We start from the raw sequence: 26479 nt of genomic DNA, 5'->3' as shown, positions 1-26479 counted from the left end.
AGATAAGATCATTAACCCTCTTGACAAAAAATTGACATCACTTTCCAACATGGTTCCTAAATAGTGTCCCCAAGGCACGGTGTGTTGCCACAAAGGAAGAATGAAAGATCTCATGTGTGTAGAGATCTGTTTACAAAGACCTACTGTTTACAAAGGCTAGGCCAGTTGTTTGTCAAGGAAAAGAAAGCAGAGGCCGCTGGTCCTTCCGAGAATATTTACGTTGCTTTTTCCTCTAAAGGAATGAGCTTTCTTTAATCCTTTTCTTTCTATCAGAGAGCACAGATCAACCAAGCATTAGATGTCACCCAGCTTAAATGTTGTGCAACGGGCAAATGTCTAAGTGCACGTCACGCCGTTCTAGGAATTGTGGGGCCCCCAGGAATGCACAGTGCATCTGCTAGTTTCTAATCCATCGAAATGAATTGATATTGATAAGTTCATTGGTCTGACTGATGAGCTTATAATTTGCCAATCTAGGAAAGAGCTGACAAGCACATCAACTGTGCCCAAGGCCTTGGTGCAACGGTGAGCTGGCTCAGGGACCTGCTCTCTTGGGATTTAATACTCTAACAAGGTAGATTACACAGGTAAGTACACAAGCAAACATGGACTGTGTTTCCCTGAGTCTAAAGTACCGTTGGTCATAAGGCATTTCATCACGTAGGTACCACCAGGGTAAAAGCCACAGTGTGACTGTCAGACGTCACCAGTTGTAAGACACAGCTGTCTGTTTCAGAGGTGTTCGAGTGGGAAAGAATTGTATGTCTTAGAATCTGTGTGTGTAAGAATTAGCTTAGAAACAAATTAATTATTAGTTGTGGTGAGTGCTTTAAAGAAGAATAGGGGTGTTACAAGGACTGACAGAAAGCCCACCTGTAGGTTGGGTGACATCGAAGGCGGAGGGCTGTGGGGGAGTTAGATGCTGGCTTCACTGGGTGGTGAACAGGGGCTCAGGGCAGGGCAGTCAACGTGGTGGGAGTGACAGGGAGACACTGGAGTTGGCATTTGGAGTGACCTGAGATGGAAAGGCCACAACTGCAGCCAAGACCAAGAGCAAAAGATAATGGGTGAAAATCCATCTTACAGTTCATACGGGATTTCAAGAGGCCGAAGAGCCAAGACAATTGTAAACAGGGAGAACAAAACTGGAGGACTCTCACCTGATTTCAAAACCTACTCTGCAGCTACAGTGTGGTGCTGGCATAAAGACAGATATATAGACCCGTGGGACAGAACAGAGAGCCCAGAAACAAACCCTCACATATATGGTAATGATTTTTCCCAAGGGTGCCAAGAGCATCCAATGGGGAAAGGACAGCCTTCAACAAATAGTGCTGGGAACACTGTATGTCCACATGCAAAAACATGAAGTTGCACCCTAACCTACACCATATATAAAAATTAACTCAAAATGGATCAGAGACCTAAATGTAAGGCCTAAAACGATACAACTCTTAGAAGAAAACTCTTAGAAGAAGAAGGGCAAAAGATTCACAATATTGGATTTGGCAGTGATTTCTTGGATATGACACCAAAGGGACAGGCAATAAGACAGAAAATAGACAAACTGGACTTTATGAAAATGAAAACCTTTGTGCACCAAAAGACATTATCCACAGAGTGAGAAGGCAACCCACAGAATGGGAGAAACTATTTGCAAATCGTGTGTCTGATGAGGAATTAATACCCAAAATATATGGAGAACTCCTGAAACCGAACAACAAAAAACCACCTGATTCAAAAATGGGCAAAGGACTTGAATGGTCTTTTCTCCAAAGAAGATCTACAAATGCCCAATAAACACATGAAGAGATGCTCAACACTGCTAATCATTAGGGAAATGCAAATTAAAACCGCAGTGAAATACCACCTCACACCCATTAGGATGGCTACTATAAAAAAAAAACAAACAGAAAATTACAAGTGTTAGTGAGGAAGTAAAGAAATTGGAACCCCTTGTGCACTGTTGGTGGGAATGTAAAATGGTGCAGCCGCTGTGGAAAACAGTACGGCAGTTTCTCAGAAAATTTAAAAAGGACTTACCATATGATCCAGCATTTCTACTTCTGAGTGTGTACTGCAAAGCATCGAAAGCACAGTCTTGAAGAGACATCTGTACATCCATGCTCACAGTGGCATCATTCACAGAAGCTAAAATGTGGAAGCAACTCATGTGTCCATCGGCAGAGAGGAAGTAGGAAGGTGGTTGTCTGGGGCCAGGTGGAGGCAGAATGGGAAGCTGTTGTTTAATGGGTATGGAGTTCTAGTTTCACACAGTGGGAAGAATTCCGAGATGGATGGTGGTGATGGCTGCACAACAATGAAGGTACCTAGTGCTGCTGAAGTGTACACAAAAATGGTTAAGACGGTAAATTGTATCTTATGCATATTTTACCACCACACACACTCACACACACACACAAGCAAATGGGGATATGTGTCCACAGGTCCAGGAAGAGACCATTCGGGCTGGAGAAAGGGACTTCGCTTAGGAAGCAATAACAGATGAGTCTGGAAGTGTAGACTGGGACAAGATGTGACGGGCCCTTGGATGACAAGCCGGAGGAGGGAATTCATCTTCCAGGCGACAGGAAATGCTGGAAGGATCCTCACTCCTGGAATGTTCAGTGTCTGGGTCCCAGCACTTCTTGGGAAGATGGATTAACCCTCCCTCTTCACTTGAGGGCCGCAGTGCGTGGGTGGTGGCCAGGACACTGCCATGGCTTCTCCCCCAGCCCCCAGATGGCTGCTGGGCCACCTGGGCGCCGGCACCCTCACCGGCCCGGCAAATTCTACTCTTCCTCACCCAGGGTCCCTCCAGGCTCTGTTCAAATGTCCTCTCCACTGAGCAGCTTTCCCAGCCACCTGAGGCGGAGGGAACCACTCCTTGCTTTGTTCGACAGTCGCGGCACCAGCAGGCCGAGGGACTGTGAGCCTTCCTGGAGTCTCGCTGAACGGGGTCTGTGGCAGGGCTTGGTGGGCGCACTGCCTCAGCTCCCCTCCCAAGTTCAGAATGAAGCAAGAAATAGGACAGGCAGGTGGCAGCAAAAATGCAGCTTTAAAAAGCCAGGATAAAGTGGCTTCTGATACCCGGTTCCGAAGTCGATGGAATGAACTACCTGAGCCTCGCAGGGCCTGTTCCACAACCCCGGCCCAGCCGAGCTCGGCGATGGGGTCCGGCTCTGCTCTCTGGGCAGGCGAGAGTGACATGAGGAGGGAACGGGCGGGCAGGGAGCCGCTCTAGCATCACTCTGGTCGCCTCTCGGAAACCGAGCGGGGGCCTGTCCCAGCCCGTGGCTGGCTTCCTCTGTCTTTCATCTGAACGCGCGCCTTTGCCGCAGCGACAGTCGCCTGGTTCGCCTTTGTGCCTGGCACGCACAAGTGTAAAGCACTCAGCAAGTGTTGTCTGAGCGGAATGGGAAGGGGCGGAAACACCTCTTTGCAGAACATAGGTGGAGACCCTGGATCTCGCCGGAGCCCACCTGGGGCGCTCTGCGCCACCCTCACGCCCGGCGGCCTGGTTAGCGCCACCAGCGTGACTTTCTCCCTCTCCAGGGACTTCCTCATGGCCTCGCGGCCCGGTGTATTTCTAGCCTCAAGCTCCACGTGGCCTGGCCGCGGTTGTCCCGTCCCGACCGCCCCTGGCTGCCGCGCTGATGCGCGCATCCACAGCGCGGCGTCTGGTCATGGCAGCTCCCCATCACTGCACGCTGAGTTGAAGGCCCCAACATGTTGTTACTCCTTCCTCACCGAGGACTTTGCTGCTCCCCAGTTGGCTGTTGAAGACCAGGCCCCCACGCCCTTTTTAAAAAACCTGTCCTGACCCAGGCTTGGCTGCGCTTGGGGCTGACTCAGATAGAAGTAAAAAGGCTTGCTGAGTCACTGGCACCTCCCGAAACGCCCCAGCATTTTCATTAATGAGGCCTCCCTTCCATGTGAATCACTCCAGTCCCAGATCCGGAATTAGGGCGCGCCCGGGTGCAAGGTGAGACTTAGTGGCCCCGACCAGCCGCCTGGGCTGGAGCTCGGAGCGCAGGCCCTGCCTGTGAGCACGGGGCTCCCGTCGGCAGGCGGGGAGGAGGAAGTAAAGCCATATGGCTCAGCAGAAGATCATCTGCCTTCTGTTTGTCTTGGCAGGCGCCCTTCAGAGTTCAAACACGCACTCTTGACCCTGCGGTGGTGGGGCTTTCGATTCTGCTTCAGCCTGGTGCGAAAATACTTCCTTCACATGGGCTGAGAGTCGCCTGCCTGACACCATTTTAAAAACAGAGAATGTGCTTATGTTATGTTGAGTTCCAGTTGTTGAAATACCAGGGAAGTGTCAAATAATAAAAGCCTTCTTGGGCATATATTAAAATTGTAAATTTGAAGGGCACAGGAGGCTAAGGGCTTTCAAACTCCTGCCCGACCGCTCGCTGGCTGTCTCATTTGGGCCAGCCCTCGGGTTCTTCCGGGTGGAGTTTGCTCGTCTGCAGCACGGGGCAGCTTGCTCGCTCCTGTTTTAATAACATCATAGAGAGGAAAACATTTCCAAAGAGAAGGGTCAACTCATCTCCTACTATGTCCCGGCTACTCTGGGGAGCACTTTCTCATCTTGGTATCTTGTAAAATTAGTCTGAATACTCGACAAGTTATGCAAATGTTGGTGATCATTATAGGTTGCATTATCTTGGGGGATGTCAGTGAATCTCTCTGAACTCAGTTTCCTTATCTGTGAACCTGAAATAATGCCACCAAACTCAAAAGGTTGCTGTAAGCTTCACTACAGAGGCAAAGAGACTAGGTGAGAGCTACACAAGCAGCTGACAAACAGTAGACATTATTATTGATGTTGATGATAAAGTCTTTAAGTCACCTCTACAGTCTTCTTAAAGGGATCTATCTTTCTAATGTGGGTGGCAGCAGTTAATGACAGTGTGCCAGAATATCTGCGTATCCTTGTATCCTTTAAACACACCCTCCAATTAGATCACACCATCAATTTAAAAAAGGGCTCAGAGCCAAAGCCGACAGTGTCGGTGAGTTCCTGAGGCTGCCATTCCACATTCTGCGGCTGAGGCTCTGGTCCCGTGGACATAGGCATGAGTGTTTTCCATGGCTTTTGTTTTTTGTTTTTAAGACAAAACATGCTTTGGGATCTTTTATCTTAAGAATCCTAATCATTGTGAAAGAAACTAAAGCAGCCACTGTTCGAGCGACCTCGTTCTGCTGTGAATAGTTTGTACCACGTGAAGTCAGCTCAAGGAACTGTGAATAGCCTCACCTGAGCCCTGGCAAACAGGGGAGGCTTCCTCTCCATGAGAGAGGAGCATATGCAAGGAGGACAGGGAAGAGGAGAAAGGGCCACACAGGTGACAGGGACCCGGGCATCCGGGAAAGGAAGCGCCGGTGTGAAGCCGCCTCGCCTTACGTGCTCCTTGAATGTCCGGGGAGGAAAGTGAGCCCCGTCCCTGGCCCTGGGGCCTCACTCACTGAACAGCGGAAGCTGAGAAGATTCTGGTCTTCCAGCTGCCAGCGTCTTCACCGTCTCCAGGAGCGACGCGAGCAGGCCTGGAGTGCGTGGTTGGAGAGGCCTGGTTTCGTCCTGGCGCCAAGTCCCACGCTACTGGCCCTGTCGCCGGATAAGCCCAGGCTGGGTGGTCCGGGCACAGTGGTGGCCACACAGAGGCGCGTGTCGGTATAAAAACTTCCATACTCCTGGTGAAAACTGAAAACTGCAGAGGCCATCGCACGACCTGAACCTCGGTAGCCACTGAGTTACCGTGGCCCAGAGCAGCCGCTCCGACTCTGGTGCTGCTCTGGGTAGGCGGCTGCCTCTCTCAGAGCAGCTGTTTCCAGGTGGGGCCACTATTGTTCAGTCCCCTGATTCTTGTCTCCTTCAGGGACCTGGCAGGGGTCTGCGAAGGTCGTGTTTCCGGTTCTCTGAGAAACTTTCCGCCCGGCTACCCAGGGGCTCACGGAAAGGCGCCGGCGGCCTGGACTCCATGGGAAGCACCTGGACAGCTGGGAGGTCTGGGGACTCTTGTCTTATTTGCCACATGGTTCCTGCCCTCCCCTCAGGGATGCCCTCTTTTGGGGCAGGCAGCAGTGTCGTGCTCACATGTGCACGTGCGGGAAACGTGGGCCGTGGAGGGAGGAGCTGCGGGCTGGGGAGCCGCCAAGTGCAGCCCCAACGCGGGCGGTGGGGACAGGCGGCCGCCTGCAGTGGGTCACCTGCCACGGGGGTCACCTGCTGCTTGTGGGCACCCGCCGCCTTCAGCCCGCCCATGGCCCGCGCGCCTCCCTGTTCCTTCGCCCCCAAACTTCTCGCACGAGACCGCGTCCTCTGCGCCACCTCCCGCATCCCCGCGCCGCCCAGCCAGCCAGAGGCCCCAGTCCCAACAAGGCAGCTGTGCGTCCTCCTCCACCGGCAGGTGCTTCTGCTTCTGCCTGGGACAGAAATGAAAACTCCTAGAAGCCAGGCGTGGTGGTGGCATCTGTAGTCCCAGCTACTTGGGAGGCTGAGGCAGGAGGATCGCTTGAGCCCAGGAGTTTGAGGTTGCTGTGAGCTAGGATCAGGCCACTGCACTCCAGCCTGGGTGACAGATGTAGACTCTGCCCCCTCCCCACCCCCTCAAAAAGGAAATGAAAACTCCTGGGCAGGGTTACTGAAATGAGTTCTAATTCACACCAGCGTTGGGAAATGAGTTGCTTAACCACACAGGGACTTAGAGAAATATGAGCTTTTAAAAGCTTGACATGGAAGGTCTCCCCTCCCGTTTTTATCATCATTCCTGAGAATAATTCTTATCCATAATATTCTCCCTGGCATGGGCTATGGAGAATACAAGAAGTATCTTTGAGATTAGGAAAGCTCACTCTAGCATGCCCCTGGAATTTGAGGTGGAGTAATTTTCCGGTACTTCTTCCCTAAATAACTTGACCAGACTTGAACATGACTGTTTTCACCAGGCAGGGCAAGACTCAGCCGTGTGCTCAGACTTGTCCTATTACTTCAATGCTTACGGTTAATATATATGGCTTAGGAATTTATTTCCGTGCATTACAGTGCTAATAAAATAGGATAGCGATGTTAACAGTGTTTGATGTGTGCCTCGGTTCAGAACACATCTTAACATGCTCATGATCACAACTGATGTCTTTCAGTGTAGCCCATTCATTGTCTCTTGTGATGAGAAGAGTCTCTCTCTTTTTTCACTTTTTCCCCATTTTTATAAATTGTGGTAAAAATATATATAACATGATATTTACCATCTTAACCATTTTTAAATGTACAGTTCAGTGGCGTTAAGCACATTCACATTACTGTGCAACCATAGCCACGATCCATCTCCAGACCTTTTTCATCTTTCCAAACAGAAACTCTGTACCCATTAAACACTAACTCCCAGTCCCCGCCCCCACCTCCAGAAAACCATTCAGTTTTCTGTCTCCATGAATTTGACTACTCTGGGTACTTCATATAAGTGGAATCATACGGTATTTGTCCTTTTGTGTCTGACTTATTTAACTTAGGTGGCCTCAAGATTTACCCATGTTGTAGCATGTATCAAAATGTCCTTTTTCAGGCTGAGTGATATTCCATTGTGTGTATGTACCACGTTTTGTTTATCCATTCACCTGTTGATGGACACTTGGGTTGCTTCCACCTTTTGGCTATTGTGAATAGTGCTGCAGTGAAAATTGGTGTACAAATATCTGTTCAAATTGAGATCTCTCTCTTTTGGAAAAGGCGGGGCAAATGGGAAAAAAAAATCATGCTTTCTTGAGTTATTGTGATTCAAAATTGCCCCAAACCTATTGTTTAGGTTTTAAAAAGTAGATGTAACAATTATAGACTGAAAAATTTAAGTGGAATATATTAGGTGATTTCCTCCCCTAAGAATGTAAAAAAAGTAAAACCAAATAATGCTGAATCTTTAGAGAGATGCCATATTAATATTAGATGATGACAGAAACATTTTTCTTGGTAAGGGATTTTCCTGTGTTGGATGAATGCTGAGTAAGAAATAGTCTGAGCTCGTGGCATTTATGGTCCTAGATGGTAAGAATTCGAAATCCAAGTGGCAGAATCGTTAGAGAAACCTGAGAAAAAACCTAAATAAGAATTTTGTTAAAAGCCACCAACTATAGCATTTTGCTGAGATTGTACTGACTTTGCTTATTGTACTGTTTATGAATGGAAATAGTGTGTATATGGGTGAATTTTTGTTTTTCATTGTTTATGGCTGCCCTAACAAAACAATGGCTAGATATTTACAAATTGGGACTAAAAACTCCAGTGCAATGGAAACAATGAAGTTTTTTTGTAGGGCTACAAGTGGCTGTTCAGGTGGAGGACTTTCTTAGGATGCTGGCTGGTAGCCCTGCCTGGCTGAGGGACACCCCAGGCATTGGAAGGATGTAGCACCCTGCAGTTACTCCATGGAAGCAGCAGATGGCAGCAGAGAGAGGCTTTGCACATCGCCGCAGGTTCCAGTCTGCACAAAAGTCACAGCTGCTTATGACATCAGGTGGCACAAAGAGTCCTTGGTAAGTTATTTAGCTTCTCAAAGAAACCAAGAAGGCCAAGTAACCACTAGTCTCAGGTCTTTTCCTGGAAAAGCCTGCCATCTTTCATGATTTAGCTTTCATGAAGTTGTCCCTGAAGACCCCCAAAGAAACTATGTCAGGCCCAGGCCTCTGTAGGCTTTGGCGTGCCTGTCACATCCAGCTTCCAAATACTGTCCTGTCCTGTGACGTAACCACCTTATGCACCCGTGCCATCTGCACTGGGACCTCCTTTCAGAGTCATCTTTGCATTGACCAGAGCCCTGGCATAATGCTCTGCACATAAGAAGATCTCCATAAATGGGTTTCAAAAACGGCTAATGAAATGGCAGACATGCTTAGATGTATTCGCTAAATACGTGACAAAGTCTGCCCTAATGTCCTATTAAGGTGGGAGCTTGTGAACTAGATGTGGCTAAGTACATTTATCCTTAAAACTCTGAGCTCGAACCATGTTGGTAAATGAACCGATGTCAAGCTAGGAGATCTTTGGAGGCATTCCACAGTCAACATTTTTATTGGTTTCAGTGACCACAGAGAAAGCGCATTCATTGAACGGACAGATGACATAAAGTTGGAAGGAATTGCTAATACACTGAAGACAGGGTTCAAAAACATCTGGATGGGCCAGAAGGATGAGCCAAAACCAATAAGGTGAAATTTAACAGGGAAAATGTAAAGCCCCTGAATTTAGGTTAGAAAAATAGGGGACAGGACGGGGAGTCTTGCTAAAAAGTTGGAAATAATGTAACTGTCTCATAACTTCATTCTATGGGATATTGTACATTGTTAAAAGAACAAATATCTATACATACTGACCTGGAAAGATTTCCAAGGCATATTACTAACTGGGAAACGATCTTAGAAAAGGATGGTGTGAAAACGCCATTAAAGTGGCTGTGTATGTTTGTGTGTATGTGTGTAGGCGTACGCAGTTGCATGGGAAAAAGACTGGAAGACGTTAATGCTGATACATCAGGGCAGGGCAGTGAAATGAGACTTTCGCTTTTGACTTTGTGTACTGCTGCATGACTTAATTTTAAATGAAAATGTATTTATATATTCCATAATTACACAAATCACATTGGCTGTCTTTTCATTTTGAAATGAGCTAAGGCGACAGGGCTATTAAGTGAAAATGAGGCCAGTGAGCAACACTGTGCTGTCCAGTGCAGCGGGCCCGTGGCTGGGCCTTGGCGGGCTGCACTGGTGGCCTCGCGCCACCTCCCTTCTAGGACGACACTCATGGACTGAAGAGTATTTCTCTTGCCGGGAGACTCCTGGCAGAGTTACCACTGCTTGACTGTCAGAGAATGCATTTTATTCTTTCTTAGGGAAACTTAAAGCAGCTTGCACCTAGTAGGGTGGTACACAGTCGGTGCTTAATGCGGAATGAGTGAATGAATGACCACCTGGAGAATGTGGAGCTGCCGTGTAGCTGGAGGATGAGGTTGAACTGGGATCTTTTCTCAGCCATCTGAAGCCTTCTCAAGTGGAAAATAGACTTACTTTGGGTCCACCAGAGGGCAGAACGAAAGCCGGAGGGCAGAAGCTGTAATTCAGCACCCCACGAGGAAGCGTCTCGCAGCCGTAGGTCCTCACCGTGGCTGCACAGTACAATCCATCAGAAGGCCCCACCAACTCCCTCCTTTGGCCTCATCTCTTCCTTGACCCCTGGCATCCTGGCTTTTGTCTCCCACTGGGAAATGTCCCTAAGGGTCAGTGTGCCAGCTGCTGTTCACTTCAAAGCTCTTAGCAGAGAGGCCCTCCCCGACCACCTCATGTTAAATAGCAATTTCCTGAGCCGGGCACTTCGTTTCCCTTACGTTGTCTTACTTTTGTCCCCTGCACTTACCTGCAGCAGGTATCATCCACGGGGATCTGTTGATGGTCTGTCTCCTTCACCACGAAGGGTGAGATTTTGTTCTGTTCACAGCTACAGCCCTGGTGCCTAATAATTCCCAGCACTCAGTTGGCGCTCAGTAAATACGAGCCGAGAAAATGAATCATTCGAGGTGTGCAGGAATATAATGGAGTGCTTCACCCAGTTGGGATTGTCCCTGAGTTCTGTCAACGTGGGGGATGTTGGGGGTCCCTGCAGCGCTGGTTACTAGCTTCAGGGACGAAATTGTGCCTGAGAAACTCTAGAAGTGCAGCCCACATCCTCTGCATGGTGGGACTTGCTGCTGTTGTCCTTTGAGGCTGCTGTTTCTCCCCGATCCCCTAATGAGGACACTGCTCTTGCTAGCCAACTGCTTTGGAGCGCAGCTGCGTGGCCCCTGAAGTGCGTGCAGGGCGCGTGGTGAGGGTTGGGTAGGGTCGTCCAGACCCTGACCGACAGCCAGTGGCCCTCTTTGGAAACTGTTGATTTGTCTTCCAACACAGAGTAGCATGCCTGTCGTCACCTTGTCTTTTTTGGGTGCTATAATATTTGCCCTCAGCCACTCGTTCCCCAGCTTCTGCGGCTAGTCTCTCCTTACCTGGTGTCGCGCTTCTTTCAGGCTCTGTGTAAATGTGCATTTTTCTCCCGGTTCCAGCTTATCCTGCTTTGCTCGAGTCATTCGTACCTAAAACACCACCCACGATCTTTCCAGCTTGGGATCTACCGAGTGGAGACGGATGGCAATTGTATTTGACTCAGTGCTTTCCTGCGCGGCGAGCTTTCACATGAATGACCGTATTTGCCACTAAGCTGGGGAAGTGCTCGGGGAGCCCGTTGTAAGATGAGGGCGCTGAGGTTGGGGGACGTGAGCAAACTCTGGTCTGCCCACCTGGACCTCTCGGAGCTTGCCGGCTGCCCTCCAGCTGACACTTGGTCCGGGACCTAGAAGAGAGGCACCCCAGGCCCCAGAAGAACACCGCACTGATCCCCCACAGGGACCTGACCCACTCCCCCCAGCTGGGACCGTCTTCTGACCTGTGCTCATCTACTGGAGAGTCGTTTGAGACCCCGTTTCCCAGGTGGTGAATCTCGTGCAGGCAGTCAGTGGTGACGGGCTGTACCCCCTGCTCAGGAACAGCCAGAGCTCACGCACGCGGAGGTGCAGCCCAGGGGAAGGCCTCCTAGACACGGCTTTTTCTGCCACCTACAAATTGCAAACTGACGCTTTGAGATATATGTTCAGGGTGATCATTTTCAGAGTTCAAGCTCCAATTTTCAGGCTTGTGGCCAGACCTATCAGTTCTTAAAAGCTGTTGGTAGTAGCTTCTAACTATTTTGGCCTGGTCTTGTAATACCTTGAGAGCAAGAATCTTCATAGCTTATAGGAGTGAATGTATCTATTATATTTTAAAAGTTGCATGTTATTTTAACAGGCTATATGGTAGAGTACCTTGGAAGTTAGGTAGGAAGTATTGTCCCTTTTCTATCACCTGGGTGAAAGTGGGCTGTTTTTTGTCCTTTTAAATCCGTCTACAAAGTGTATGGTCTTCCATAAAAATACTCATAATTATGGATGTGTAAAATGCTCTGAAGCTTTTGGATGGAATGCTGTGACATGAGGGGACAGCCCTGTTGGTGGCTGGGCAGGCCCACGGGCCCAGCAGGCAGCACTCCCACGGGGACAGGTGCCCTGGCGGGTTTGCTTCCCATGGACCTGCGCGCTGAGGAGTGGCATGCAGTTTCATGGAATCAGCTTTGGTTACATACAAACAGATACGGAACTTTCTCGTGCCTTAGCTAGTCTTTGCTGTGAATAACCTTCCAGTGTGTCAGCTTCTGTGATTCATCCAGGAGCCAACTGGTCGTGTCAACCCAGCTCAGCGTGTCCCAAGCCACGTTCCCAATCCCTGAGACCCGTTGTTCTTAGGTCGGCATTCCTCAAAAACCGGTTAGAGTTGAGCGTGGAGTTGGTTGAGCTGAAATCATCTTCCTTCCTCCCTTCCCCCACCCCGAACTTTCTGGTGACAGAGGCTTATCTGCCACTGGGGCAGAATCCCAGAAGGGTGGATGGCCACCCTGGTAACTTAGCATTTATTATGTTATATATTATATAATAATATATATATTATATGTTATATGTAAAAGATTCGTGTACTTCTACAAAAATAGCTATAGATGAAATTAAAATTTGTTATTCTATTAAAAACTGTATTAAATCTTAATTATTATATGAATTGACTATATTTTAATATTAGTGATATTTGAGACATTACAAAATTATTTCAGTTACAAGCATGTAATCAAAGCTATTATTTATTATTACAAAATGTTTTAACAATGCTATTCTTGGCAACAGGAAATGCTTATTCTCATTGAGTACCCTGTTTTGGAAACCATGCTGAGAATAATGGTAATATTTGGGTTCATTTGTCCTGTAGAACTGCTAAATGTTTATCTAAACCCTTTCTATTCTTTTCAAATGTGTATTAGTTCCATTTTTACTTAAAAACAATTGGATGCTGAAGAGGGAAGCAAACAAATGTTTGAAGTAGACGAAACTCATTTTTAATCAACAGAATTTAGAGTCTGGTCTTTCCATCTGTTCTCTGACAGCAGCAGCTCCTCCCTCCTCCAGCCCTGTTCCGTCTGCACCATTAAATTGTGCTGTGCTCACGAAACTCCCAAGCAGCCTCTCACGTCTGCGTTCCTGCCGACGCTGGCGACCTTTGCCACGGTACTGGGGAGGGCAGGCGTGCGGAGCCAGCCTGCATCACAGGTAGTACTTGCTGGCGCGTCCAGTCTGCATGACGCAACATCACACCGAAATGTTTGAAATGAGGCCATTTGCTGCCATAGGCCATCACTCTTAAGAAATGTTTGTCTCTCTTGAGAGAGGCTGCAATGCTGTTCCATACTATACGCCACAGTTAACATGATGGAGGGCCTCTCTGCTGCACGGAGAACCAGTCATAACCAAAAGGCCATATTTTAAATTAAGGCATGGTATCTCATTACATACCAGTCACATATCACAATCTGAGCCGCTGAAATAGGAGAAACATATAATAGTATCCAGAATAGCTTTAGATCAAAAGAATCTATCTTACCTTAATGTTTTCTCTTAAAAAAAAGTATAACAGGGTTTGATGCATTAGATAACTTTGTCCATTGTCAGAAATGAAAACTTCCAAAGCAGATAAAAGAACCAAGATTCTCTATGTTTACCTTTAATTCGGGGGAAATTGGCAAAGGAAACACTAGGCAGGACACCCAGAGCTTCCTTTCTGGAACCCAGCCTTTCTTTCCTGTCCTCAGAGAAAGAGTAACAGATGCTGACATCCTTTAAGATATGAAAGTACCTTACATCAATAACCCCTAAGGCACGGGGTCTCCTTGGAACTAGCTTGAGTAAAAATGAATGCGGGCAGCGAGTCAGGCCCTCGCGCTGAGCTTGGGGAGAGCAGAGCTCCACTGAGGCACCTGGAGTTCTTCGCGAGGCCTGCAGGGGTTTCAGATGGTTGCGTTAAGATCAGAATCTTTGTCTTGGGAAATGCTGGTGACTGAGCCTTGACAGCTAAGCACAGGTTGCCTCATCCTTTTCTTGCTGTCTGTTTTGTTATCTAACAGCTGGGCAATGCATTAAACTGGTTTTTTGGACCTTCCAGAACAATATCTAATTAGCAAGTAACACAATTCAGTGACATTCAGCAGGATGCAAATTCCAGACACTGCGATCATGAACACCGTGAAGACAGTCTTCTCCGTGGGCCGGGACACAAAGCAGTCCACCGTGTTGGGACAAGGCCAGGCGTTACACTTCACCAGACGCTGCATGGAGAAGCCGTCGTACATGACGTAGAAGACGTACATGAAGACGGCTTCGAAGATGACGCGGAAGAAGATGCTGCTGGTGTAGGTCCACCACAGGGACCCTTCGATGCGGACCTTCTGGGTTTTGATCTCTTCGATGTCCTTAAATTCACTCTTAATCTCCCCCTTGATGAACTTCCTCTTCTTCTCGTGTCTCCGGTAGGCCACGTGCATGGCCACCAAGAGCGCCGGCGTGGTCACGAAGATCAGCTGCAGGGCCCACAGTCGGATGTGAGAAATGGGGAAGTAGTGGTCGTAGCACACATTTTTGCAGCCGGGCTGGAGGGTGTTGCAGGTGAAATCAGCTTGCTCATCTCCCCACACCTCCTTCGCGGCCACAACCAGGATCATAACGCGAAAGATGAAGAGGACGGTGAGCCAGATTTTCCCAATGCTGGTGGAGTGTTTATTGACACCCCCCAGGATGGTGTGCAGGGTGCTCCAATCCATCTTGTCCGCTGGGCGGTTTGCACTGGAAAAGACAAACGAACACAACACAAGAGTCACTTGTCAGGACGCGGTTGGGGAGATTTCTCTGGGTCTAGGCTTAAGTAAGCACTCTTAAATCTCTTCCTGAGCAAACACCAGCTCTTACATAACCACACCCAAATGGGTGAGGACAAAACCAACTGAGTTTGCCATAGGATTAAATGTATATTTCCCAAACCATCTTGAACATGTTTTCATGTGCTCTCTAATCAAGACTACCTTGTTCAGCTGAGTAATTCACCCAATCTTTTAGCACATAATAAAAATTTGGTGTGCGGGACAGCACCACTGAGCAAAATACTTCTTAGCTTAATGGCACTAATGAGCTCGGACTGGACCCCCCGAAACCCTCTGCAGAACCCTCTGTAGGGTCTGCCCGGCTCCCTACACGTTCTCATCACTCAGCGTTCAATGGCAGACCCATTCGCAGCCTCACGCGTGCATCTATACCACTGGGACTGACACTGGCTCGGGCCAACCTGGCCTTAAAGGCTGGGAAGCCAGGTAGGGGGGACTCTCAAGGTTAAAATGTAACTTATGGAAATCTACCTAATGCACGGTTGTAACAAGTCTCCCTGAAGAGCCACTTTGCTTAAAATATTTTAATTTTCATGGACTTGGCGTGTGGCAGGGAAATGGTCGTTACCAATGGTTAAGTTTACATTTGAGGTACCCCAAGTTAAAATTTCACAAAGGGCCTCGCTTCCTTCTTTATATGAAAGGAGGGTAGGAACGGTCTCTCCGTGGAGAGAGGCCACCACGCGCGGGGCTTTCCTATAGGCTGTGCGTATGAGCTGGTGGCCTCGCTGCCATGCCGGGACTGGCTGCTCAGTTGGTACTCAGAGATGCCTGTGTTGTAAGTATTGCAACTGTACATATTTATTGTGGGCTGTGGTTTCTAAATTGAAACACTTTAGAAGTGTTTCTAAAGTAACACATTATGAAACATGGCAGAAACTTCAACTCAGTAATTCCCCAGCTGCTGGCCCAACAGAGCGCCATGACTGCACTGCAGTTGGGCACCGGAGCTGGCTGGGGTCAGGGCTCCTTGCTGCAAGCGGATGTGGAGAAGCTGGTGGATGAGCTTCCTTCTCTTCGTCCCAGATGTGCTCTGTCTTCACCGATTCACAGCTGTACCTGTCACAATCAGTCCCTCTCCTAAACAGGATTCCACCCTCTCCACATCCGGATGAATCACCTGTTCTCCACCCCTCTAAACTGGTAGGGAATCCTCCTTCTCCTCTTACTTAAAAGCATCCTCCTTTCCTCATTTTAGGCAAGTTGCGTCCTGTTTCCTGCCGGACTCCCAAAGCAGGCTCGAAATGAATGTCTCTCATTACCCACGGTCGCTGCTGTGGGGCACCAAGGTCAGGCTGAAACCACCCAGTGCCACCTTGGTCAGAGGAGGCAAGAGAGACACTGGCATGAAAGTCCCGTCCGATTGAAATACACTTGTGAAACATTTGGCCCTATTCAGCTTGAGAAAGGGGAAAAATAGTGGCTCAGTCCAGGTTCAGCGCTGACCCACTTAAACCCAGCCTGTGGGGAGGCCGTCAGGTGCGCTGGCTGTCCTGCTGAGGGCCTGCAGCTCAGCCTGGGTCTGCCGTGGGCACTGGAGAGCCACGGAGAGCAACTCTCAGGGTTTCACAAAGCCGTCGTGGAGGTCGAGGCTCCAGTTCTTCGCTGGCGCTCGCTAAGTGGAAAACAGGACACTCACTGAAATGAGCCATCCCCTGGCTTCAGTCAATACACCTGGCCCAACACACGGGGGTGGGGGTGCGGCTCACGCCGGTGCCTCTCCCACAGTGACACACACACCCTCCAGTCTTCCGTCCACCTGTCCAGTGACCATCAATTGAGAAAAACACAACTCCAAGCAAACCCTATTTCTGATGTTTTTTAAAGCCTGAGCCGCAGCTACCCGTTTTTAAAGGCCCTTTCAGGAGAGCAGCAAATTGCAGTTTGACTCCCCGGGGGACAGGAGTAAGAGGTTAAGAAGGACCAAGCAAGTGGATGACATGGTTCCCGACGTTCACGCCGGCCGCCGACCCTGCGGGGTCGCACGCGGGGTCCTGCCTGGCCCGTGCTGCCCTGTCCTGCTTGGCGCACCGCCAGAGGCGAGCTGGGGCGCTGGCTCGGTTCCTCGGGAAGGAACTGGGTGGACGAGCCGGTTCCAGAGGAGGCAAAAGGAGTTCTTTAGCCCTTCGCTCCTCTACCCTTGGGTGCCCGGGGCCCGACCGGCTCCCCGACCTCCTCGCGGGTGTCGGTAACTGACTTAGCGCAGCAGTTTTGAAAGCGCTCAGAGGGCAGATGGGGACACGGCCGTCCCACACTCAAGACAGTCCCCGGTAAGTGGTCACAGTGTCCGGCTCTCAGGAAGCGGGGCCACGAGCACTGTTCGCGCTTATTTCCCCCCGGGGAGGGAGGGTCGAGGGGCCGATGCCACCGCCCAGAGGCCCTGTTCCCCGGCCGCGCACCGCGGCCTTGGCGGCCGGGTCCTGCGCGCCCCTTCCCGCCTGCGAACGAGCCTCTCGCCGCGTTCAGGAAAACGAGAAGCCGCCGGAACCGGGGCTGCGGGCGGGCCCGGGCGGTCCTGCCGCAACCCGCGCCTCCAGCCGCGCCGAGCGCCGTCCCCGCCAGAGCGCGCGGAGGGAAGGGTCGGCTCCCCCGCGGGGCTTTCGGCCTCACAAACGAAGCCCGGTGTCTTTCTACGCTAACTTCGGTCGGTTGCATCGTCTGGAGCCGGGAGACGAAGCAGCCGCGCGGCCGCGCGAGAACTGTCCCGAAGGAATATTGGCGACAACGACACGATCGCGCCGGGCCACGCTCGCCCCCTTCCTTCCCCTCCCCCGCGGCCGGTCCGGCGGGATCCGAATTCCGGAGCTCGGCGCGAGAGACGCCCGCTCCCCCCGCCAGGCTCGGCGCGGGGCCGTCTCGCCCGACCCCGGCTGCCCCGGCCGTCCCCGTCCCTCCCCGCGCCGGGGCTCCGGGCCGGCGGGCTCACCTGCGGCGGGGCGGCGCGGTGGGGCGCTGGGGTGTCCGCGGGCTGGGCCGGGGCCGACTGGCTCCGAGTCGGGAGAGCGGAGCGCGCCGGGCGCTGCGGGTCCTCGACACCTGTCTCCTGCGGCGGCGCCTTTTAACCGCGCGCCACACCCCGCCTCTTCCCCGGAGCTACCGAGAAAGTTACGGAGGGGGCGGCTCCTCGGCGCCGGCCGCCCCCAGCGCCGCGGGCGGGGCGCGCCCGGCCTGCCGCGTCCCCAGGGCTTCCCGGGCCCCGGATCCTCCCCCCCGTCCCGGTGCCCGAGACCCGCACCCGGAGCCCCCCGCCGTCCCGGGCGAGCGGGCACAGGCTGAGCGTCTCGATCCCGGGAGGACGCCGCGCCCGGCCTCAGAGCCCCGCGTTTCGGGGAGTGTGTGGGGTTGAGGGAGAGTGTGGGTGTTATTGTGACTTCTACTCCCGACTAGTTTGAGAGGATTGTTGCATGACAGCTCTGCTTTCATTTTTTTTAATTGGAAAAATGCGTTCATCCAGGACGCGGGGAGGCTGCGGGGGCCCGCGAGGCCGTCGCTGCGGGGACCAGGGCGCGGGGCGAGGGCCGGTTCCTGCTGCAGCCGGGGCGTAGGGCGGTGCAGGAGCGGCGCCGCCGGTGCGGGGAGGCCCCGCTTCTTTCTCCCCGCACATCTCGCTAGCCGACCCGAACGAACCCCTGCTCGAGTTCCCGATTTGGTTCCGTCTCTTTCAGCAGCGCGCCACGGGCCGCGCTGGGGGTGGGGGAGACGGTGCGGCTGTGGCCGCGGCTGGCGGCGGCGTCTCCGCCCGCCCTGGACGCCCGGCCCGCGTGCGCCCCGCGTGCGCCCCGCCGCTCGGTCCTCCGCCCCGCTGGGGACTGCGGGGTTCTCCGTGGGGGTGGGGGCTGGATTATTCAGCGAGGGAAGTGCGCGCGAAGTCTGCCGGCCCCCCCCCGGTGCGCGCCCCGCGCAAGGGCCCCGGTGGGCCTTCTGGGGGGACCCCGGGGCGGCACAGCCCAGTTCTTTCCCCGCAAGCTTGGTCTCGGGGTGCGGGGTCTCGTGTTCACTTGGGTGCTTTTGATGTCTCGAGCTACAAGTGGCAGAAAGGGGATATTCACAGAGCAAGCGGACGAGGGCTTAAAATACCAAGAGCAGGCCGCGTTTGGGGACAGCGCGTCCAGCCTCGCTGGCCGTCGCCCCTCGCCGGGCAGGAGAGGAGCCGGTGCGGGACGCAGGCCGCTCGCTGCCCGGCGCGGGTTTCGCTCGGGTCCGTCTCTGTCAAGTGAAGCTAGTGACTCGCCCTGAAAGGCACATCTGGCCTCGGAAATGGATTTCCCGTGTGGCCACCGCTGGCAACGGCTTTTCCTTGCAAAACTGGCGCCCATCACCACGGGCCACCCAGGCCGGCCTGGTGTGGGCGACGTGAGCTTTGTCCCGCGCTTCCGCCCCGCCTGCCGGCTCTGTGTCTTCGTGGGAGAGGGAGCGTCTGTGCCCGAGAGGCGAAGCTCCAAGAGCTGCCAGAGCCCCGCGCGACCCGTCCGGGGCAGAGGTGAGCGCTGACGTGGGGTGGGTGGGGGCCGCCGGGCTCTCCCTTTGGTTCCTCAGGGGCAATGCTGTTTAGGAGTCCTGCCTGGGTTTGAAGGAAAGGAGGTTCTAGAACCACTGTAGGAAGCTGGCAGGTACAGACAGTTTGGAGATTGAAAGTGATTCGCCCATTGAAAAATTCCACCTTAGGTTTCAGTGCCTGTATTTCAATTATAGGTTCGACTTTCTTTTCCTTATTTTCCCTGACTTGGTTCTCCCGATTTGCATAATTGTGCGTCGTGGGCTAATTATATTATCACGGCCACTCCATATTTTCAGGGATTTATGGCTAGAACTCCTGCAGCTCTCAAGTCTTCACTTACAATTCGGCACTTGCTTTTTATTGTTTTGTGTGATTTCTGCTGTTTTTCTGTGTTGATGTTTTCTTCCCACACTGGGGGGTCCTCTGGGGCAGGGAATTTTATATATATTGATATATTTTTTGTGTCCTCCAGAGAAGGGGAAGAGAAGGAGGAGAGGTGAGGTGGGGGAAAGGTGGGAAAAGTTGGAATATTTGAAGTTATTTACAAATAGGCTTAGATGTAGATCTGACTAGCAGATCACACCACATTTTTTTAATTAAAAATTTTTTCTTTAAATTAATTAGAAAATAAATCGTGTAATTATTTTGCACACAACACAATCGTATTGCTACATTTTTTTTCTGTTAAAAACATTACTTTTAACAGAAATGTAAACATTGGAAATAAACCATAGTTTTCTCACCCTGTTTTCACAAGTCTTCATCTTTTGACCTACCAGCCCCCAGGGAAGCTCAGCCCCAAAGCTGAGTTCCTGCACCCCAGCTGACCCCGCACCACAGCAAGCACACAGTGGGAGTTCAGGGCATACCTGCTGCTGGGCTGGTACACCTTGCCTCACCAACCTGGAGGGGCTGACTGCTTAGAGAGTCGTTTTTGACTTGGCTTTGTAGAAAAAACACTCTGGAGGCTCCTGGGTTGATCTTGAATGAAGAGTGTGCACTTATCAGGTAACTATTGATGATTAACCGAAAAGGGTCTGTGAGAGCCACACCTTGTCACTTCTGAGTGTCAGAGCTACGTATAAGTAATGTTTTTACATGTATGTGTAACACCAAGCAGGTGACTGGAATTGAGCTGAACTTTTATGCAGATGTTTAAAGTTATGCACTTGTAAAGTTATAAGGTGAAAATGCTAATGCTTCAAGCTATTTGGCATTTTAATTTGACAGTTGTTTTAGAAATAAACCAGAAAGAAGGATGTTGCCCTTGTGCAAGAAATCAGTTCAGACAAATCATGTGTCTGAACATTGGAGTGAGTGAGTGCTTGCCAGCTGCCTAATGGAGCAGCTGGTTGAATTTCCCCCGGGAAGGATGCTCTGAATGTGCCTTAAAAATGTCTTAGTTAAATTTCAGACTCACAAATCATATGTAAGTGATGGCAGAAAATGCTGCAAGACAAGAAGAGACTTGTGGGAGAATGGAGCTCCTGTCTTACCACTTGGCAATTTGGGGCAAGTCAGATCCACTGAATGTCTCTTCAGGAGCCATTAGCTATTGGACCGCACCCTTTTCTTGGCTTTGCCATTGAAATATTAACCATATTAATAACTGGCAAAAAAAAAAGAAAAAATTTAGTCCTCTTCAAAATAGCACTTGGAAAGTGAAGCACCCCCGGCATCTTTGACTAATGCATAACAACTTACAGATGATGCTGTAATTTTAATGCAGGAGCAGCTCCCTGGGACCCTTTGTAGGTAACGATTACAGTGAGCACCGTTTCACTACAACTTCTCTCTGCATGATTAAATCACACCCTCTTTTATGTTTTCTGAAAATTTTTTATGTCAAATCATTTAGGGGAAAGTCAATCGTTATAGTCAAACAGTGAAAAAAAGAGATTTCAGCCTTCAATAATGTAATTATTTTTTCTTCACTGCTAAATTAGACATTCTTAAAGATTCCAATTTTTAACTTGTAACTGAAACTGTTATAGGCTTTTTATTTGCCTCATTCTATTCTTATTTTCACACATACAATATTTTGAGGAAATTCAAATTGCTAAATTTTTCTTGGTTTCAAGGCCATAGGAAAGTCAGTTAATCTCCTTGGCTTGTAAATGCATCCAGGTAGCTCTTTTACGATTATTTAAGCTGACTGTGGAGAAATTACAAAGATATTTCCAAATGTATTTGTGTCAAAAGCACGTTTTGGTCAGAAATTAACCCAGAGCTATAACTCCCAAGATACAATGGTAAAAAAAATTTACTTCTATTGAATACAAAAAGTAAATCCTGTAAGTTACGGTGGCTCGTGAAATGGAAATTCTGTGTCATTCACAAAGGCAAAAGTGATTTCTACATTCTAGTTCCCATTACACCACTATGGGGTCATCTATCATCTTGAAGGGCTTTTGGACCGAGTTAGGTAGAGTCAACACCCGAAGGATGAGCTGCTGTAGCAAAAAGTTATAGACGTGGGGTTGACAAGGGGCTGTAGAGCAGCAACTCCTGGCTGTGCTGTATTGGATAGACTACTCCAGCTTTTTATAAAATGCTAGTCAAGAAGGTCTCAAATTTAAAATTTTCACCTTCTAGAAACCTCTGATTACGTAGTCAGTTTAGCTGCTGAGGTCCCAGTCACAGGGGTGGTTTGTAGTTTGCGAAGCCCCTCTTTGGGGGCTGGATATGAAGTCTTTGGCCTTAGAATTCAGAATTGGGCTAATGTGTTAGCTACTCGTTTAAACTATTCCTTAAATTGTTTCAGAGCCATTTCCACTTTGGGGGAAGAAGTTTTCTGCGGTCTCTGATTTAATCTCATTATTTAAAAAATCTCTGCGCGAGGGAAAAAGGCGCTTGCAATACCCACAGTGCGCGGTGGATGGCACTGAGGAGCCGGCGGGAAGCTGGTGCGCCGAGCCGGCGGGCGGCGGCAGGAAAACGCGGTCTTTTCCTCCTCCCAGTGTTGCGCCCGGACCTCATCAGTGGGCTGGGAAATAAATTTACCTCTTTTTCTTCTTCTTTTTTTTTTTTAATGAAATGAACCGGATTAGAAAAGAGACTATCAGAGTACCGTGCCCTTAGCAAGGATAAGTAATGCTTTAGGAGACACCAATCTCATGTCTGTGCTTTCCCACCCCTGTGCGTCCTGGATCCAGTGTAAAGCAGACCCCTTGCTTTCCCTCTCTCTCACGGCAGAGTTGGGAAGCCACTGTTCTGTTCCATTTCCAGGGAAGCAGACATGCACTGCGACCTCAGGTGAAAGGGTGGTGTTCCTGCGAGGGCAGAGAGCAAGGCCCTGGGGCAGCCTCCCGGCTCTGCGGTGCTTTCCGCTCACAGCCCAGTGGTCCAAGAAACTCCAGTCTGGTGAGATTTATTTGTGGGTGGGCTGCTTAGGAGCCTTATTTCAGGTTGGAAAAGGACGTCCTACCACTAGACTTCTTTTCCCAGAGCTCTTCTTTGTGATTTGAGAAGCAGTAGCAACATTTGGTTAGATCTTTTACTTAATACAATTATTTGGCTAAAAGGGGATGTGAATAGTGCTTTGATGGCTAGGATGATCGAAGGGCATGGCTCGGCCTTTTTAATGGGTTATGTATTTAATGTCAAGCGTAAGCATTGGACTATTATGTTTTGGAAAAGAGGAAGCAATAAACAAAATGCCTTTTATTGTCTCCTTATTGGCTTCGAAATGAATCCAGGATGGTAGGGAATTTAGAGGATTGGGCTGTTGGTGTTACTGATATCGGGCTCCTGTACATAGGTGAAGGTGGTATTGGGTGGGAAACATTCACGTATTCGTACACGCTGTGTGACGCTGCATGTGGGTTATTAGATTGATGGGCTTTGGAAAGACACAGCCCTGCTTGCAACTTACAGTGGTCCCACTCCGTCCTCAGGGGTTGTGTTCCAAGACCCTGAGTGGATGCCTGAAACTTTGGATGGTACCGACCCCTGTGTACACTGTGTTTTTTCCTATACAAACATACCTATGACAAAGTTTAATTTACAAATTAGGCAAGAGATAAACAACAATAACTAAAGATAAAATAGAATGATTATAACAATATGCTGTAATAAACGTTATGTGAATGTGGTCTTTCTCTCTCTCAAAATACTGTAACATTTTCTGGCCACAGTTGACTTCGAGTAACTGCAGTCACAAAAAGTGAAACCATTGATAAGAAGGGGACTAAAGTACCAAAAAAAAAAAAAAAAAAAATGGAGTGTTGCAGAAGTAATATAATTGAATGACTAATTTATATTGTGTACATGACACACAAAAACACATAAACATAAATAAAGGAATCTTTGGGAATATCCAAAGATCCAAAGAATCTTTGTGGAATATCCACAACTTGATATTCTGAAGTATGCCAAATGCTTTATGTTTATTTTATGGTATAATTGCATGGAGAAAGGATTTTTAATTCCATTCTACAGAAGTGGAAACTGAGTCTCAAGAGTCAAGAAACTATAAAAAAACACAATAAAATAACTTTTATTAATTTCTTCTGTCTTTTCAGAATTTCTATATATACAGGAATGTGATATGAGTCTATATGTGATTTGAACCCATGTAAATATTGATTACTTTTCTTATCCCTTTTGCACAAAAGGTAGGATATTTTATATACCATTCTACATTTTGCTTTTCTTAATATATTGTGGGGATCTTTTTATATAAGTGAACAGTTTACTCATTCTTTCACATAGTTTCATAGTATTCGTTTATGTGATTATATAATAATTTAATTAAAAATCCTCTTTTTGGGTGCTCATTTGGACCAGTCTTTTGCTATTACAAACAACACTGTGGCTTCTCCTTCTAATTAAAATATAGAATGCAAAATATCACTATGCCTATGGTAACAATAATAAGAAACCTGATAAAATGAAAACTGTACTTTTCTATGACAATTACCAAAGACCAACGGATGGAGTAAGCTCTGATGAACAGACTTGCAGGAGTGAGGCTGAGCAGACAGCCACGGCTGCTCCCAGAGGTGGGGGGGAGTGTGGGGCTTGTGTGTGGAGGTGGAGAAGCCTCTGTAGGTGCAGAGCCTTTTTAGAGTTGAGGAAAAATCAGCCAAAACTTTGTTAATAGTGTGGGTTTCCAGGTGGACTGGAATTTCGAAGTGCCCCAAATGCAAAAATAAATCATTTGGCCCAACAGTCCCCCTGCCGCCCCCAAACTTACTGCAGAAGTAGCAGTGGAGGCAGGACTGGAAGACAGCGTGAAATAATTTCACATGCGTGAATTTCGAATCCACATTGGAGTTGAATGTAAGGTGAACCAAAATGATGTGAAATCTGTGTCTTAGCCTCTTTCCAGCTCACACACCAGAAAGACCAAAGAGACCAGTCACTCCATACTGGAGGTGTAGGGAATTGAGATTAGGCTAAGGACAATGGAAAATGCACTCAATGAACACTGGAGCTCAGTCTCAGCTCAGCTTGACTCCTGATGAAATCTGAATGATCAGCTTCTCATTCCAGCCACCTGGCAAAGAGAAAAGGACTTGCACTCACTGGAAAAAAACAAAAACAAACAAAACACTCCTGGAGATTCTTTCATATGCAATGTCCAGCATTTGGTAAAAAGTTACAAGATGTGTGAAGAAACAGGAAAATGAGACCCATAATCATGAGAGAAGAAAACAGTCAATAGAAGTAGACTCACAGGCATATTGAAAAATAACACAAACTCAATGGGATGGAAGCTGGAGTGTCTGTACTATACATAATACACTTCAAAATGAGATTACCAGAATTAGAGAGACATTTCAAATGATAAAAGGGTCATTTCATCAGAAGACATCAATCTTAAATGTATGTCCAGTAAATAACAGAGCTCCAAAATACATGAGGCAAAACTGAAAGCACCAAAGGGAAAATGACAAATTCACATCCAAAGTTACAATAACTGAGTCATCGATGGAACATGTACACACATGCAGCTGTGCTGTCCCCGAGACAGGGGCTGGGCTGTCAGGGAGAGCTGGGGAGCTTCTCAGATGTCACTCTTCCTGGAGGCCCATTTGTCAAGGGTCTTTGTGATATCCTTGGACAATTAGCTTGAACGATGAGTTTGTAATAGCATTTACTGTATGTTATTAATTCATTTTACTTCTTTGTTGTCGTAGTTACTCTTACATTATTTCCAACCAGTGTGGAAGCTATTTGATAATCCTACAAATAGCATGGCTATACTTGCAGTTAAAAATGCTTATTTAGAGATAGGGTACTTTATTGCAAAGAAAATTTCTTTTAAGGGTAAATTAATTCTCGTTATTATTTTAAAAATAACAAGTAATAGATAATCAACAAAAAACTCAGAAAATACAGAATCAGGTAGAATAAAAAGTGAAAGTCATCCCTCTTCCTTCCCCATGAACAGTTTGCTGTGTGATCGTTCACTTTGTTCTGTGCCGTGACACGCACACACTCAAGTTTATGTGCGTGCATCAGTGAGGCCGGAACACATGGTGTTCTGCCATGTCAGTGCATGGAGAGCTACCTTGTTCTGTTAGCAGCTGCCTGTCATCTATAGCATAGTTCAACTATAATCCGTTTAACCGTTTCCCTCCTGAGTGTGAGGAAGTTCTGATGATGGAAATGGTGTGCACTAGGCTTCCCTGAGTGGGAGCTGTCAGCAAAAGGAGCCAGCAGATCCTCACGGCGACAGCCGGACTGGTACATCCCGCGGCAAAACTCTCAAAGCTTTTGGACGATAGAAAGAAACCAAAAAAACAAAAAACAAAAAACCAAAACTCACTATTCTCTGGAAAAACAAACACCACATGTATTCACTATTAAGTTGGAACTAAATGATCAACACTCGTGTACGTATGGTAGTAAAATTCAATGGAAATCAAGCAGGTGGTGGGGGGAGGAGGGGATGGGTAAATTCACACCTAACAGGTACAATGCACACTATCTGGGTGATGGACACACTTATAACTTTGATTCAAACTGTACAAAAGTAATTCATGTAAACAAAACATTTGTGCTCCCGTAATATTCTGAATTAAAAAAAAAAAACCTCGCTATTCTCACACTGTGTTTTTCTCTCTCCGTTTCCCTTCCCTCCTTTTTTTTTTTTTTTTTTTTTT

At 48.7% G+C, this 26479-nt stretch overlaps 1 protein-coding gene across 1 annotated transcript; it reads right to left on the bottom strand.

Annotated features, from left to right (window-relative positions):
* Nucleotides 1-12736: 12736 nt before the first annotated feature.
* Nucleotides 12737-17878, bottom strand: GJB2 (gap junction protein, beta 2, 26kDa). Its single transcript, XM_012641690.1, has 2 exons — nt 17796-17878; nt 12737-14774 (listed from the first exon to the last, which is right to left on the bottom strand). The coding sequence occupies exon 2, from the start codon at nt 14750-14752 to the stop codon at nt 14072-14074; it is 681 nt and encodes a 226-aa protein (XP_012497144.1). The 5' UTR covers nt 14753-14774; nt 17796-17878; the 3' UTR covers nt 12737-14071.
* Nucleotides 17879-26479: the final 8601 nt, after the last annotated feature.

Source organism: Propithecus coquereli, unplaced genomic scaffold, assembly GCF_000956105.1.
Source record: "Propithecus coquereli isolate 6110/MARCELLA unplaced genomic scaffold, Pcoq_1.0 Scaffold168, whole genome shotgun sequence".
NCBI lineage: Eukaryota > Metazoa > Chordata > Mammalia > Primates > Indriidae > Propithecus > Propithecus coquereli.
Note: the sequence above shows the minus strand (reverse complement) of the source record. Positions and strands in the feature narration are given on the sequence as shown.